Here is a 15,366-nt window from a genome sequence, read left to right on the forward strand (position 1 = left end):
CACTTTAAACACATTACGTAACTGGTACTTCAGCCAGAAGAAAGCAGAGGCAGAAACAAATGCTCACCGACAGAGTAGGGGAGCGATTGCCAAATACAAAATCTGTACTCTTGGTGAAAGTTGAGAGGATTTTATTCACCTCTCAACACTCGATGGGGGGTCCAAGGAAGTGTGGTGTCATTTTTGGTTGGCAAAATGAGCACCACCTAACTGGAAACAGGAGGCACTGCATCAGTGGCACAGCTGCGCTCTCAGCAACGATGCAGCCAGCAGCCACAGGCTGCAGATGAAATAATAATCACCTACCTCTGTTACTGGACGACACGAAAACTCGACACCACAAGTTTCAAGGACATTCCCAAGCCTTTCAATTGAGGAAAAATAACAGGTGATTGTCCCATTGGCACGTATCACGGTTATACTAAACAGAGCTGCAGAGATTTATAACCGATGCACGACCAACACACACAATAACATTCAATTCACCAATTATACACAATATGGATATTCTTGTGTTTAAAGTGCCGAGATATACATTTTTAAAAATGGAAGAACAAAGGCATTTTAAATACCAATGAAATACAAGGAAAACCCAAACAAAAGCAAATTCTGAAACTGCAAGCACGTCTACGGAGGATTAAATCGTTCGGTCACAAAAGCGGTGAAAAAGCAAAAGTAAACCGCAGCCGAGATGCAACAGTGCCTTGAAGTGGTCCGATTGGAGACGGCGGAATACAATTCGAACAACGCACCCAAAGCAAGAACACAGTGGCATGATATTGTAATTCACAATTTCACATTTCCATCATCAGGATATTCATGGCACCGATTTCTGGCACCAGAGGTTCGATCTAACTGTGCACACACTACATGTACACTGGTACAGTATCCAGGGTCATATTCATCATTTGCTCCACAGAGGTTCACCAAATCTAATCTGCCCAAGAAGACTCGTATGAGGAGGAAAGGCAAATCGTTTTGGTAACATACCACCAAACAGAACACAGAGACTAGAAACAGCAAAATTATTCGTTCCTACACAAAAGAGGCCTTTCACCGTTTGATCCACCACCACTTGACATGGTATGTGCATGTCACACAGTGACGAGGGGGGTGTGGGAGAGAAAAGGATTCAGTGGGTTGGGGCAGGGGTTATATCCTATTTCAGTGCTTTCTCCGCCTGTTTGTTTGCATCGTCAATCCTCTTTTTATTCATCTCAGCCTGAAAGACAGAAAAATATCATTGAAATGCTGCAACTGTAAAGTTGTATTGCAATCAAAAAAAGATAAAAATGTATTGCAATCAAATGACATTGGAAAGATCAATAAAGAAAAATACAAAACATTGGAACTGGAAAACCAATGAACACAAATTGCTTACTCCACACATCATTGCAACAGCGAAGAAACTGCAACACACCTTCTTAGGAAAGAGAATATTCATCACAATTTGTCCACAAAGTTTCCTTTTTACCTTCACCACTGAAGGTGGAAGGTGGTTATGTTTTCATCCAAGTGTCTGTTTGTGTGCAGGATATCTCAAAAAGTTGTGGACGGATTCGGACAAAAACTTTGTGTACAGGTTGTGTGTGTGCGACAGGACGAAGCGATTCGATTTTGGTGAAGATCCGAATCCAGATCTGGATACGATAATCTTTGGATACGCTTTTGTAACTGATTTTGGTGAAGGCAGCAATTAGGAATTTGCTCATTGTGCCAGGGATATCATCTACTCTTCGCGAAGGACACTGTGGGATGTTTAACGTCCACCAACTAACATGCTGGAAGATGTCCGTTTCATGTCCAACCGAGGGATGGCACACGCATTGATGAATCACCCTGCCTGTGAAACATCTGTGTTTCACAGGCAGGGTGATTATAGCTGGGAAGGGATTAAAATTATAATTCAGGATTATAGCTGGGTCAGGATTCAAACACAGGCTAGATGGCTTAGAGGCGAGTATGCGTATCTCGAGGCCAGCCTGCCAGCCTCGATATACTAATGATTGGGGGCACACGACAGCATCAACCAATGACCACGAATGCACGAGGCGCGCAACAATATATTTTTGTAACTTGTGCAGTGCGTAGAGAGGAAATATCAAGTGCAACAAACAGATTGGATTCGTGAAAATAAAATGTGGTGCAGACACAATTTCACTGTCATCATAAATTACTGTCCGGTTGACCAAACCAGTATAATGGGGGTATTTGTAGAAATGAAAATCACATTTCTAGTGAAATTCAGCAAATAAAAATAATTTTTCATTAAATTCCATGTGACTTTTTGATTCAGGATGATACATGAGCATATGTCCCTTGTATTATTGCACTGATAGCTCAAAATGTAATCACGTGGTTTCTTCGTCTTGCCCGTATCTATAACAAATGAGGGGACAGCTAAAACAGGGACAAGGCAGTGGTATTTCATACAGAGATTTCCTGGGAAGTTAGTAACAGCTGAAACAGTAGATTGGTTTAAAATGGAATTGGATTGGTTCTGGAGGCAATGGGGGGAGAGAGAGACTGAGTGACAGTCAGAAATGGAAGGCAGATTGAAATCGAATTGAGTGACCGTGGGCCTTGTGTGCACGTTGTGCTCTCTTGGTATCTTAAGAGATCGATTCTCTAAGCTGTGAATGTTGTCAATATTTAACATGTTGGCTGTCTTAATGCAAATCTCATCCAACTGCCCCTCCAACCCTCCTCTTCCCCCAAACCACCCTCCCCCCACCCCAAAAAAAGGAATACAAAAAAAATCCCAACATGTGATTGTTGATTTCCTGTCTATAATGTACCTCATTGCCCCTGCCATCCCTGGCATTTCATCTTCCTCCTTCCAATTGAGTGAACATCTTCCCATCGAGTGGAGTTGATTTGTTGGGTTGGGCTTATGTTCTTCGAGTGGTTGGCCTCATGGAGGGCGATTGTGCTCATGGATTCGGCGATTTGGTTTGGGATTAGCGAGCTGATGTGGTTTACCATACAGAGATTTTACCAACATAGAGATGATGTGCTTCACCAAAAAGCTCTAATTTGGTCTCGTCTGTCCACAGGACATTCTCCCAGAAGGATTTTGGCTTGTTCAGGCAAACTCCAGTCAGGCTTTCTTATATGTCTGTCTGTCTGTCTGTCTGTCTCTCAGCAGTCCTCCTGGGTCTCCAACCCTTTCATCGAGTTGGCGATGGATAGTGCGAGTTGAAACGATCGTATCTTGTGTCTGAAGGTCAGCTTGAATTTGTTTGGCAGTTGATTGAAGTGCTTTCTCCACCATTCGAACAATCCTTCGCTGCAATCTTCGATCAAATTTCCTCTTGCAGCCACGTCCAGGGAGGTTGGCGACAGTGCTATGGGCCTTAACCTTCCTGATAGCATTGTGTACAGTGGACACAGGAACATCAATGTCTCTGGAGATGGATTTGTAGCCTTGAGATTGTCCATGCTTGGCCACAGTCTTGTGTCTGACCTTCTCAGACAATTCTCCGGTTTTCCTTCTTTTCTCCATGCTCATTGTGGTACACACAGTGACACAAAACAGCAGAATAACTCCTTTTCTCCATTCAAACTGGTTGAATGAGTGATTTTTATATTGCAGGCACCTGTAATTCACCAAAGGTGAGTTCAATTCCAAAGTTAAGGAGAATCACCTGCTTGAAATTTAATTATTTCTAACCAACTTCTAAAAAGTGCCAATAATATTGCCCAGGCTATTTTAGGATTTGTGTGTGGAATAAGCTAAGATATAGTAATTTTTTCAGCTTTTTTGTTTTGTTCCACTGCAAACCAAAGAAATACATTTGTGGAAACCAAAATTTTTTTTTAATTTCAACAATTTTCTGGAAGAAATGGTGCATTATTTGAAAAAAAGTGCAAGGGTGTCAATATTTTTGGGCACGACTAGATGAAAATTTTTTTTTAAACAAGTACAGGTACAAAGTGCATCGTCCCCAAGTGTAAATAAATAAATAACACACCCTCCGGCGCCCGGCGATGCCGCCGTGCAGCACATGGAGACAGAATTGGGAGGTAGCGGTGTATCAATGTGCAAGTAATATCAAACAAGAGTATCAAGAGATTAGGTTCTAATCCAAGATATTGCCCAGAGGAGAAAGAAAATAAATAAGCAATTAATAAATAGATAATATTTAAATTATTAATAAATTAATTGGTGAATCAAAAAATACCATTTTTGCCAAAGCATATCTTCACTTTTGTCCCATAATTTCAGCTTCCTAGTTCAAAGGATGCTTGAGACATCGCCCAGACAAATGACAAAAGAAAGAAAACAATTAATTAATTGCAAAATTAAAATAAATAAATAATAATCGTAAAATAATTAATTTCTTAATCAACTGGCGAATAGCAAACCAAAACCACCAGTTTTATCCGAATCTAACTTTATAATATATATATATATATATATATATATATATATATATATATATATATATATATATATATATATATATATCATTTCTTCCCTGGTCCCAGCTACTTTGGTTCACTGGCGGAGATCTGTGGCGCTTGTGGTTGTCGGCTGGCTGCTCCCGACGGAGCTCGTAGACTCTCGGTTGTGGAGTGCAGTGTCGGGGCCATTCCAGAGCGGCAGGGAGAGCGGTACGAAGCTGGGGAGGGTGACGGTTCCACGTACTGGTAGGCTGAGGCCACCCTGCTCCTCTCAATTTGTTTCCCCGTGTGTGTGTGGTCTGATGGGTACCGTCATGTTATCCGGTAGGTAAGGAGTAGGTCAAGCAAAGCCTGCGACTTGTGCATTTTCTGTCTTTTCAGAACACTTAAACAAGTTTTTTGGAGTTCTATGAAGCAGTGTCTGATTGGGTGGATGAGGGAAAGGCAGTGGACATAGTATATCTAGACTTTAAGAAGGCATTTGATAAAGTACCACATCAGAGGTTGTTAGCCAAAGTGAGGGTCTGTGGAGTGGCTGGTCAGGTAGCTAATTGGATTGCAAACTGGCTTCATGATCGGAAGCAAAGAGTGGCTGCGAGTGGGAGGATGTCTTGCTGGGAGGATGCAAGTCGTGGGGTACCTCAGGGATCAGTACTCGGACCATTACTATTCATTATTTACATCAACGATTTGGATAATGGGGTGAAGAGTAAGCTTTCCAAATTTGCAGATGACGCAAAGCTTGGAGGTGAGGTGGATAGCAGAGGGGGTGGTGATCAGATTCAGGAAAGTATTGATACTTGTATGGATTGGGCAAAAGATTGGCAGATGGAATTTAACCTGAGCAAGTGTAAGGTGTTGGGGATGGGAAAGAACAATGAAAATAGAGATTACAAGAGGTAAGGGGTAATTTTGGAGCGTGTCGCACAGGAGAAGGATCTGGGGATGGTAATAGATGCGGGAGGTAATCAGACAGCACAGTGCCAGGCAGCTATAGGTAAATCAAATTGGGTTTAGGTTATATTTGGAGGGGGATCATTTATAGATCAAAAGAGGTGATGTTACCATTGTACAGGAATTTAGTGAGGGTCATATCTAGAATACTGTGTGCAGTTTTGGTCATCACAACTCAGGAAGGACATAGATGCCATAGAGAGGGTTCAGCGCAGGGCTACTCGATTGATTCCGGGCCAAGCTAGACTCAGCTATGAGGAGTGGCTGAAGGAGACGGGGCTTTATTCACTCGAAAGGAGGCGGTTACGAGGACATATGATGAAGATGTTTAAGGTAATGAAAGGTATCGATAAAATAAGTACAGATGAATTATTCAACAGAGTAGACATGTGATAGGACCAGGGGCCATAGCTTGAGAGTAAAGGAGAGGAGAGTAAAGACGATAGTAAGGCAGGGGACTTTCACTCAGAGGTTAGTTAATGCATGGAATGGCCTCCCTGGAAAGGTAGTGGCAGCAGAAACAGTAAATAAGTTTAAATTGCAATTAGAAAGGTACCTGGAAGTTATGGAGATGGAGGGGTATGGGGATGTTGATAAGACTTTTAGGTAGTTTGAGTATTAATGGGTAATTGTGTGCATGTGTACGGAGTGCTGTTGATGGGGGTCTTGTCAAGTGGGGTTGTGTGGTTGTTTTGTGTTTTTTAACCAAACCCATGACCCCCCCCCCCCTCCGAGGAAAAAGAATCCCCCATAAAACCACAAAAACACTTAAAAATAAATAAATATTTTTGCATTTTCTTTCTTGGATCTTGTGCTGATAAATTAGTGTGGTGTTGATGTGGCGCAGGCATGATGGGCTAAATGACCTCCACCTGCGTCCGATTTCTTTGTATTTCCTTTTTGTAAATAAACACCTTGATTACCTTTCATTGCATTTCCCCTTTTCCTGCCCCGGTTGCCCTTTGACTCCATTAAAGCCTTCAAGTTCCCTTCCCTCCTTTCCCACACCCCACATTGCTTATTGTAAACAAATCGCCTTCTTCACATTTTCCTTTCAATCTGCATGTGTCTGTCCTTTCCCCTTATTGGTCCAGCAATGTCCGTACACAGATTAGCCAGGAGGTTACAATTCCCCAAATAAATGGCTCTCAGCAGTCCGGCATTGTGCTGGCGGTAAGCTCGGCCACCTTAATCAAGATCCAATAAAGGTAAAAGAAGCACAACCACCAAGGGCGTGATTCCTCGATAAAGAGACTGCGTGTTCCCAGTTTGATGGTAGTCGGATGGAGGACACTTGGTTTCGTGGTTAAATTGTTGGTGATCTCAGTCGATTAGCGACCCACTGCGACATGGACTTATTCGTGTATGACAGCCTCGATTCCCGGTGAGGCCGGGGAGAACCAGGGATACCCCCACCCTCCTACCCCCGCGACCCCAGGTCCGCAATATAATGAAAAACAATTTATTGAAGAATATAAAAAGTGGCTCTGCATATAAAATTAAATACCAATTAAAATAAATAAATAATAGTATTTTAAAAAACTTTTCCATTGCATCTTTGCTCTTCGAGCAAAGCATCCCAAAGACTGCTTTGAAGTTTTCACCTCAATAAGTGCCTTCTTATTATTTGGCGTATGTATGATGGACAAGGTTGTTTAGATCACAAAAGAAAAACAAAAACACAATGTACAAAAAATAAAGAAATAAGATGGGACCAAAGGCAAGAGTGCAACTTGGCTGTCCTAAAGTACACTCATCCATCACATAATATCCTACGATAATGCAGCTGTTGTGTTTGTGGGCATGTATGTATGTATGTATGTATGTATGTCGCCAAAATAGCACCCCCTGATGGTGTGTGTGCTCGGCCAGAAGCGGATGGGAAACTGAAGCTAGAATTTAATTATAAAGATATATGTGCATAAAGAATAATTTAATTTGAAACAAATTAAATAATGCAACTATTATACAGAATATGGTTGTGCATATGTGCTGTTTTAGAAGAACAGTACTTAAGTGCCCGTCAAAGACGCGCCCTTCAGCTAGTAAGGTTAATGTAATTCAAATCAAAACTGATATCAACCAAAGACGAATGAGCCTCTGGCTGGATGACTTCATAATTCAAATGAAGAAAGGCTGAATAGAAGGTATAATTCCTGCAAGATTATCACATATGACAAAATAAAAGTGAATTCAATATTTGTCAGCATTTTGAGCAAAGTTGAAAGGTGGATTTTGAAAGACCGATATTTTCATCATTATTGCATTTACAAAAGGGAATCATATTTGCCATGATAACGCATACATGTATGCGTGTAAACACGCACACGCGCACACACACACACACACACACACACACACACACACACACACACACACACACACACACACACACACACACACACACACACACACACACACACACACACACACACACTCCCCCCCGCACCCCACCACCCCCACCCCCACCGACTACAACGAAGCCACAAAGTCAGAAGTTATTTTTAAACTTCAACATCATTTTAACGGCTGTATTTCAGAAACACCATGATTGGGGCTGGCAGGATGCCCTAGTGGTATGTAGTCACCTCTAAGCTGTCCAGCCTGGGCTCAAAAGCCTGGCGTTGGCTTAGTGGTTTGGGTGACTGGCTTGGGATCCGAGGATCTTGAGTTTAAGCCCTGTCAGCCGCTGAATTAACACCAGGTGAGGTTGATTCAGCCTGTCATCCTTCCGAGGTCGGTGAAAATGAGCACCGGTGTACCGGTAATAGGGGCACTGCATCAGGGGCATAGCTGCGTCCCTAACCAATGATGCAATCAAAAGCCACAAGGCTGTGTGTGTGCGTGCATGTGTGCATGCATGCATGTGTGCGTGCATGTGTGTAGCCTGGGTTTTAATCTCAGCCCAGCTATAAACTGCCCTACCGGTGTTTCACAGGCAGGAAAGTTCAACAATGTGTGCGTGCCATCCCTTGGATGGATGTTCAACTGGGCGACTCATCTGTCGGCATTAGATGGTGGACGTTAAAGATGTCACGATGTCCTCCATGCAGAGAAGGCAACCCATCGCTGGCACCATGGCCAATTTCCAAATTCCTGCCCTAACCTACAGAGGGAAATGAATCAGTGGCACAGCCATGCCCTCAACCAATGATGTTACCTCACAGCCTTGTACAGCATATGAAAGGAGGAGAAGGAGGAATGGGAGAAGCAACCCCATCAACTGTGAAATGGATTTTTCCTGATGGTCAAGAGCTTTGTTACAAATGCTAGTCTGACATGGCTCCATAACAGTTGAGATGCTATTTCGATATAATCTGACACGTGATAACTTGGGCAGCTTAACTTTTGGGATGAATCCACTCCTACAAACAACATTTATTGTAGGAACATGTGTTTTAGGCCCGAAGGCCACATTGTACACATTTAAAGTATGATCGTGTGTTTGGTCTGACACAAAGGTGTACGTTAATGAGTTTTACAAGAATTGCAAGACCCTGTACTTTGGTGTTCAGATTGAAGTATATGTGCTTTGTTGTAATGCTTAGATTTTATTTTTATATATAGCTTGTCATATACAAAGTTGTTTGTTCACAGACATTGTGCCCAATATTTTATAATAATGGTAGACAGCTCTTCCAAGAGCCTTTCCCTCTGCCAAATGAATGAATGAATGAATGAATGAATGCTTGCCATTGATGTTGTGGTGATGGCATTATTCACATTCCAAAGAATGAACAGAGCTAGGTTTTGGAATAAGCAAGAATAAGTGCTAAATTTACACTCATCAGAACGACCAGGGAGTTGAGCCAGAAGACTGTTTGGCTACATGCTTTACCATGTGTGACATACCATCCTCCTTTTCAAATGTTGCAAGAAAACATTATGCGATGTCTACAAAGCATTCCCAAAGCGTACAGCACAATTGATCTGCTTGTCCGTGTGCCCACTGGGAATATCACAATGGCACATAACATAGAAATACGAGCTCTCCCATGTAAGTGAACCAGTTCATCTAACAAGGTTAAAGAAAAGCATACAAAAGTTTACAAAGGGGGATTGTCAGAAAAACGATGATTCAGTTGAAGTAAACTCTCGATTACGGTTAGGTCATCAAGCACGATTATGGCCAAACAGAAGCTGCACGTCCAACCTCAATCAAATTCAAAACTATGGGAAAACCCTACCTACACCTAAAGATCCAAAAGATCCTGTACCTCCCACGTCTGCAATCTCCCAGGAAATAAGGGTCAATTTCAATTAAAAAAAAAAAATCTGTTCTTCAATAAATAGCAGGGGACATATGCATCACGTCGCATCGTTCTCAACCGTGAATCTCCCTTCCCTTTTCCCTCCATGCCTTTCAACTGCCATTAAGGTAAGCATTCCCAGACATATAACATCCTCAATTTCCCAAAGAATTGTGGAGTTCCCAACCTGTGAATTAATACGATCGATCTGCTTGTTCTGAGTGTCAATCTCCGTGCCCATGTCCACTGCCATGTGGCGCAAGTTCCCAATGATACTCCCAATCTGATTCATGTTTTCTTCCATTTCATCTTCACGAGCATCGTTTGTGATCCTGTCCATTGTGGAAACAAGAAAAAAACAAAAAGTAATGAATAAAAACAATCTGTGAAAGCTCAACAGTTGACATAAAGGCAAATTAAACAAACAATTGTATATATATATATATATATATATATATATATATATATATATATATATATATATATATATATATATATATATATATATATATATATATATATATATATATATATATATATATATATATATATATATATATATATATATATATATATATATATATATATATATATATATATATATATATACACATTTCTCAGGAATTTGTAGATCTGCCAATGACCAATGATTTTTTTCCACTTCATTCTCAAGTAACTGGAATGACACGTGGTAGAGAGCATGATGATCATTCTGCACACGCTACCCCATATGGCCCATATACTTGTATCATCCATGCTCCCTATTATTTCACATGCATCGCCATTACCCGTAGCTACTTTGATCAATTATTAGGATATTTAACAATCACTTGTGCATATTAAGGCTAAATTGCATCAATGAAGATGAATATGAAGAAAAAAAAAAAAAGAAGGAAACACCAATGTAAAGTCACTTCGTAGGGCATTGGGTCACGTGTGGCCAGTTCGGCCTGTATGCACCGTGACAGAGTCCACCAGCAGCTGGAATTCTGCAGAAGGGATGTGGCACCATTCTTCCACGAGAAAAATCAATCACCTCACCCCTGTTTGATGGAGTTGAAAAACACCATCTCAGGTGTCGTTCCAGAATATCCCATAAAATGCTCGAGTGGGTTCAGATCTGGTGACCGAGAAGGCCATGACATTTGGATAAAAATTGCTTAATTAACAGAGGCCACACCTGTGCGGAAGCCTTTGCTTGGTGTCCCTCATTTACACACAAGTTTCCATTGATTTTTGTCCACTACCTGTATATTCCCCATGGCAAGTCTTTCTTTTTTGTATGTATGAATTTTTGCATCGATCTGTGGTGGTTCAAGAGAAGGAGATGATATTTTTAATGTTATCATTTTCAAACCAATGTGCCCGCCAGACCATGTGACCGATGACATCATAAATTTACTTCTTCACTCACATCAGGTGGACGATCAGAAATATGAACTTTCAGATTTTTCAGAAAGGATTTCGATTCAACCAATTATGGCGGGAATGCCACTTCACCAATGATGTCATAATTATCACCCTATACACCCTTTGGGGAGTTGATGACATTTGCCAAGTTTCAATTTTTTTTCCTTGAGCAGTTTAAGAGAAGATGTCCAATTTTTTTCCCCCCTTTAATCCAATATGGCTGCCATACCATATGACCCATGATGTCAGTTTCCAATAAAATATTCTCCATCGATGTTTTTTATAGTTTCGCATCAATTGGACGGTGGTTGCAGAGAGAGAGAGAGAAAAAAATTTAAGTGAAAATATATAGACGTGGACAGAGAGACAGACAGACACAGACAGGTGTTACAATCATCCCACAACCTCTTTGGGACGAACCAACAAATAAAAAAAAAAATTCTTTTTAAAAGGTCACATTTTTCAGATATTTATTTGACAGTTGCAATGACTTTCCAACCACTGACTGAGACCACCGACCGACTCATATGTGCATTTCAGCCAATCGAAGAGGAAACCTTGTTCCTTCTGTGTGTTGAGCTTAATGTCAGGATGATGGGAAATTCAGATTTTCATTTTCTGCTTCATGGTACATTTTTGCCTTCAACCATGTGAAGTAAAACAAGAGGGAAAATTACTTCGCCATACATGTCCCGTACCGATGGGATATTTTCTAAGTCAAAAAAAGAGCATAACTGAAGAATTGACGAACCGCCTTGAAACTCGAACTTGTTCTGTAACTTGTCATCATAAAACCATGTACCAAGTTTCAGTTGAATATGTTAAAGGATGTGGAGAAAAAAAGTCTGAAAAACTACCGGTGAGACGGATGGATGGACGCACAGATGGAGAGCAAACCTGTAGCCCCCTCTGGTGAAACTTGTAGGGGACTTATAAATAAACAAGCCGGTAGGCGGACATGGGTAGTCGGCCGTTGCTAGGCAACGGAGGGGTCCATAGCAACGGTTCTTTCTCACACATAACTAGGACATACCATGAACCTACCATACCAGTTTCATGTATTTCTGACTCATAGTCTCTGAGATATAACGAACTTCGTTTTTTTAATTGTTTTCGACCAGGGTTCATTCAAAGTCTATCTTCTCCGACAGTTTTCATAGGATCCGGCTGGGCATTTTTGACAATATGGCTGAATGTACTGCCCACAGTCGCTCGTGGCCCAATTTTTGATTTTCGAAAAAATAAATTTTTTATGATTTTTCAAAAATTTCAAAGTCCCGTTGCTAAGCAACGGTGGTGTCCATAGCAACGGTTCTCATTAGCACACAACTCGGTCATGGTATGAACCTGCCAACCAAGTTTCATCGAAATCGCCATTGTATTAACTGAAATCGTCATTTTAAATACTGATAATAAGGGTAGAACAAATCTCCAATTTTTTTTTTTTCGACTAGATCGACTACCCAACAAACAAACAAACAAGTTTTATATTGAAGAATTCTCCGCTTTTGAAATTTGGCTTTTGTTTCACGTCAACCAACATACAAAGGATGCCATTGGGAGAGGGAAGGTTAATTTAACTAAAGGAAGTACTCTTGACAGTGACATCTTGTGAAACAAATGCACATGTTCATTGCCCTGCGTACGTGAAGCGAAAAGCGAGGCTAAGCAATTGGCTCTGTCTGTCTGTGGATGTCAGTCTGATCGAGGAACTACTGAATTTCATTTGAATTTTATATTTTGACCATTGAAGAACACGAATCGCCTTCTTGGAACTTTCAACAACCTTCCATTTAGCAGTAACGTAATGTACTTGGAAAATATTTCCACCGTCTCATGCCCTGAGAGCAGAGCAACGATGAGATCCAGCATTCATACAAATATGGTGGTGCCAAGCACTGTTTGTTTAGCTTAGTGAAAGAGTTTAAAAAACCATTCCCATTACATGTCCCTTTCTCAATACTGTGTGGGGTAAGGTGTTCCATGAACCCTCAAACTGTTTTTAGTTTTTGCTCCAATAGCATTTTCTAATCTCAAAAAACCTGGAATAAATAACACTACACTTCCAAAGTCACACATTTTCTTGCACACACGACAGGCCTACCCCAAAAGTACTAATGATGAACTCAAAAGTAGTTGTTTGCACTGTTTTGCCAGATGGAATGCTCATCGTTCGTCTGCAAAGGTCCCCGAAGCACCTCGCCCCATATTATATTTTACTGTGGGCCAATCATCTGCTGCACCCACATCCTACATTTTCCCATCTTTGCTTTTTCACCCAATGGGCCCCTCTTGGTTTTCAGGCTTGATCCTTCCCCTGTGGTGTTCATAAAATGAGGTTAACTCCGCACAGTCGCAAAGATGCCAAAACAAGCCACATATAACCAAGTGCCGACTTGCTTACCGCTTGATGTGGGCTCCACTAACTTGCATCTTCTCTCGCTCATCGGCAACATGAGCCCCTGGCTGGCTGGAGACAACACCATCCTGTCCACCCCACGTTTTCTTGTATGCATCATTCTTCTCAAAGTTTCGCATTCTGCACCAACCCAATGATACACGCAGATTATTCTGCTGAATTCAACTCGACATTAGAACCACAAGTTAGAAATTGTTTCTATATACATCATTTCTGCCAAAAAAAATTACAGGTGCCTTGGTCTGTTGAAGTGGAACTTGGATGGTCCTGGGTTCGAGAGCTTCCATCCATGATGTTGGTTAAAAGGGACAACGTCGTTGGGAAGAGCTCAATATTAAGTGCCACATGTTTAATCTACTTCAACTTGAATGTTGCCAATTTATAGATCATGTTGCTAATTCATAGATCAAAGGCCCAGCTTTCAGAACTTTTTAAAAACTTTGTTGACAAAACAAGGTCTGTGCAAGCCTTGCAGAAAATTAGCTTTTCTACAACTCAAATTATTTATTAAAAAAAATAAAAATAAAAAAAACATTTACCCAATTACCCCATGTAGAACAAAAGATAAAAGTGAGATTATGTGACGATGAGAAACATGCTTCTGATGCACAGCTCAATACCTTCTTGAAATGCATGAGATAATTGCATTCATGAAAGTAAAAATAAATAAATAAAATACATCCTGAGAAATGAGAAATACTAAAGATGAACCGGTGGAGAGATGAGTCATCCAGCCATGCCAGTGTCATGGTGCATGCAATTGATACAAAATTTATTTTCCAGCAGGTCAGAGCGAACATAAATAACAACATCTCTTGATTTGAATCCTGATTTTATTCCTGCTTCCAATCAGCTCACATGCTTCCACTTTCCTCTTCCTCTCATTATGTAACCAAAAACTACCTTTTAGTAATATCCTCTCACCCCTCCTCCCTCACAAACCGAGCGGAGAAACCAGCTGCAACGTCACAAGCAAACAAGCAAGCTGCTCAGCAATAGCACAGAAATGAGATGGAGCATGGTAGGCGTGCAGGCTAATAGCCATCACCACCTACTTGAGCCACGAACAGACACACACAGGCACAGTGCACGGGCCACGTCCCATCGCTCCCATATGCTGGGCACCACACAGGGTAGCTTTACATAGGGAGGCTAACACACGGGCAGAAAGGCAAGCGATTGGAATCAGAAAAAAGGGAGAGGGAGAGACAGGTAAGGAAACAACGATATGGGAAGAGGAAGGGGAATAACAAAAACACCAATATGTAACATCATAGCAAAGACCAACAGCACAATGAATACAGGGAAGGTGTAAACAGATGACATACCTGCTGCAAGGACAGACACACAGGCCACAGCACTTGGACAGATCTGTGAGGTTCTTTTCAGCTTCTTTCATGTCCTGATTTATCTGATCCATGCCTTCCTCGATGCGATCCAGTTGTTCTGTTTAAGTGTCAGGGAAATCACCAGTAAAGTCTAAATGCACATAATCCAAGTTACCATCATTTTTGTCTGACACTCAATTTAATTGGCTATAACATACAATTAATGTGCTTTGACAAAATCTTTCATGATAATTCGGCCAATTGTTTGTTTGTTTTTTCCTATTTTTTAAGTTTTCCGGTTGTCAACTAACGAACCATAACTTAGGGCCTTGTCACACCTTGACGTTTTAGCCAGCGTATGGCAACGTATCAAAATGTATGTAAAATGCTGGCGTACGCTGAACTATTGATGTTTTTTTTTCAGTTTTGGGCATATTCATAACGAGTTGGACGTATGCATAACGTATTAGTAACGTACACAGAACGTTTCGATAACTTATAGATAACTTATACCAATGAATGCTTAGCGTGTTGTCGGCGTTCACAACCTATGCCCAACGATAGTCAAACCTATGCATAGCGCAGCAGAGTATCGCCG

General features: G+C 41.1%; 1 protein-coding gene across 2 annotated transcripts in view; it reads right to left on the reverse strand.

Annotated features, from left to right (window-relative positions):
- The window catches only part of LOC147031413 (synaptosomal-associated protein 25-like), a 48,407-nt gene that overhangs the window by 885 nt on the left and 32,156 nt on the right, over positions 1-15,366 (reverse strand). For both annotated transcript variants that reach the window (XM_085862697.1, XM_085862687.1), the window contains exons 5-8: positions 14,769-14,886; positions 13,426-13,560; positions 9,799-9,943; positions 1-1,222 (exon numbers count right to left, since the gene is read on the reverse strand). The exon at positions 1-1,222 is cut by the window's left edge and continues 885 nt beyond it. In XM_085862697.1, the coding sequence (XP_085718823.1) occupies positions 1,160-1,222; positions 9,799-9,943; positions 13,426-13,560; positions 14,769-14,886 (461 nt within the window). In that variant the 3' untranslated portion in view covers positions 1-1,159. The remainder of the gene's footprint in view (positions 1,223-9,798; positions 9,944-13,425; positions 13,561-14,768; positions 14,887-15,366) is intronic.

The sequence above is a fragment of the Eptatretus burgeri genome, chromosome 2 (assembly GCF_056783735.1).
Source record: "Eptatretus burgeri isolate ZD-2024b chromosome 2, Ebu_testis_v1, whole genome shotgun sequence".
In the NCBI taxonomy this organism is placed as follows: Eukaryota; Metazoa; Chordata; class Myxini; order Myxiniformes; family Myxinidae; genus Eptatretus; species Eptatretus burgeri.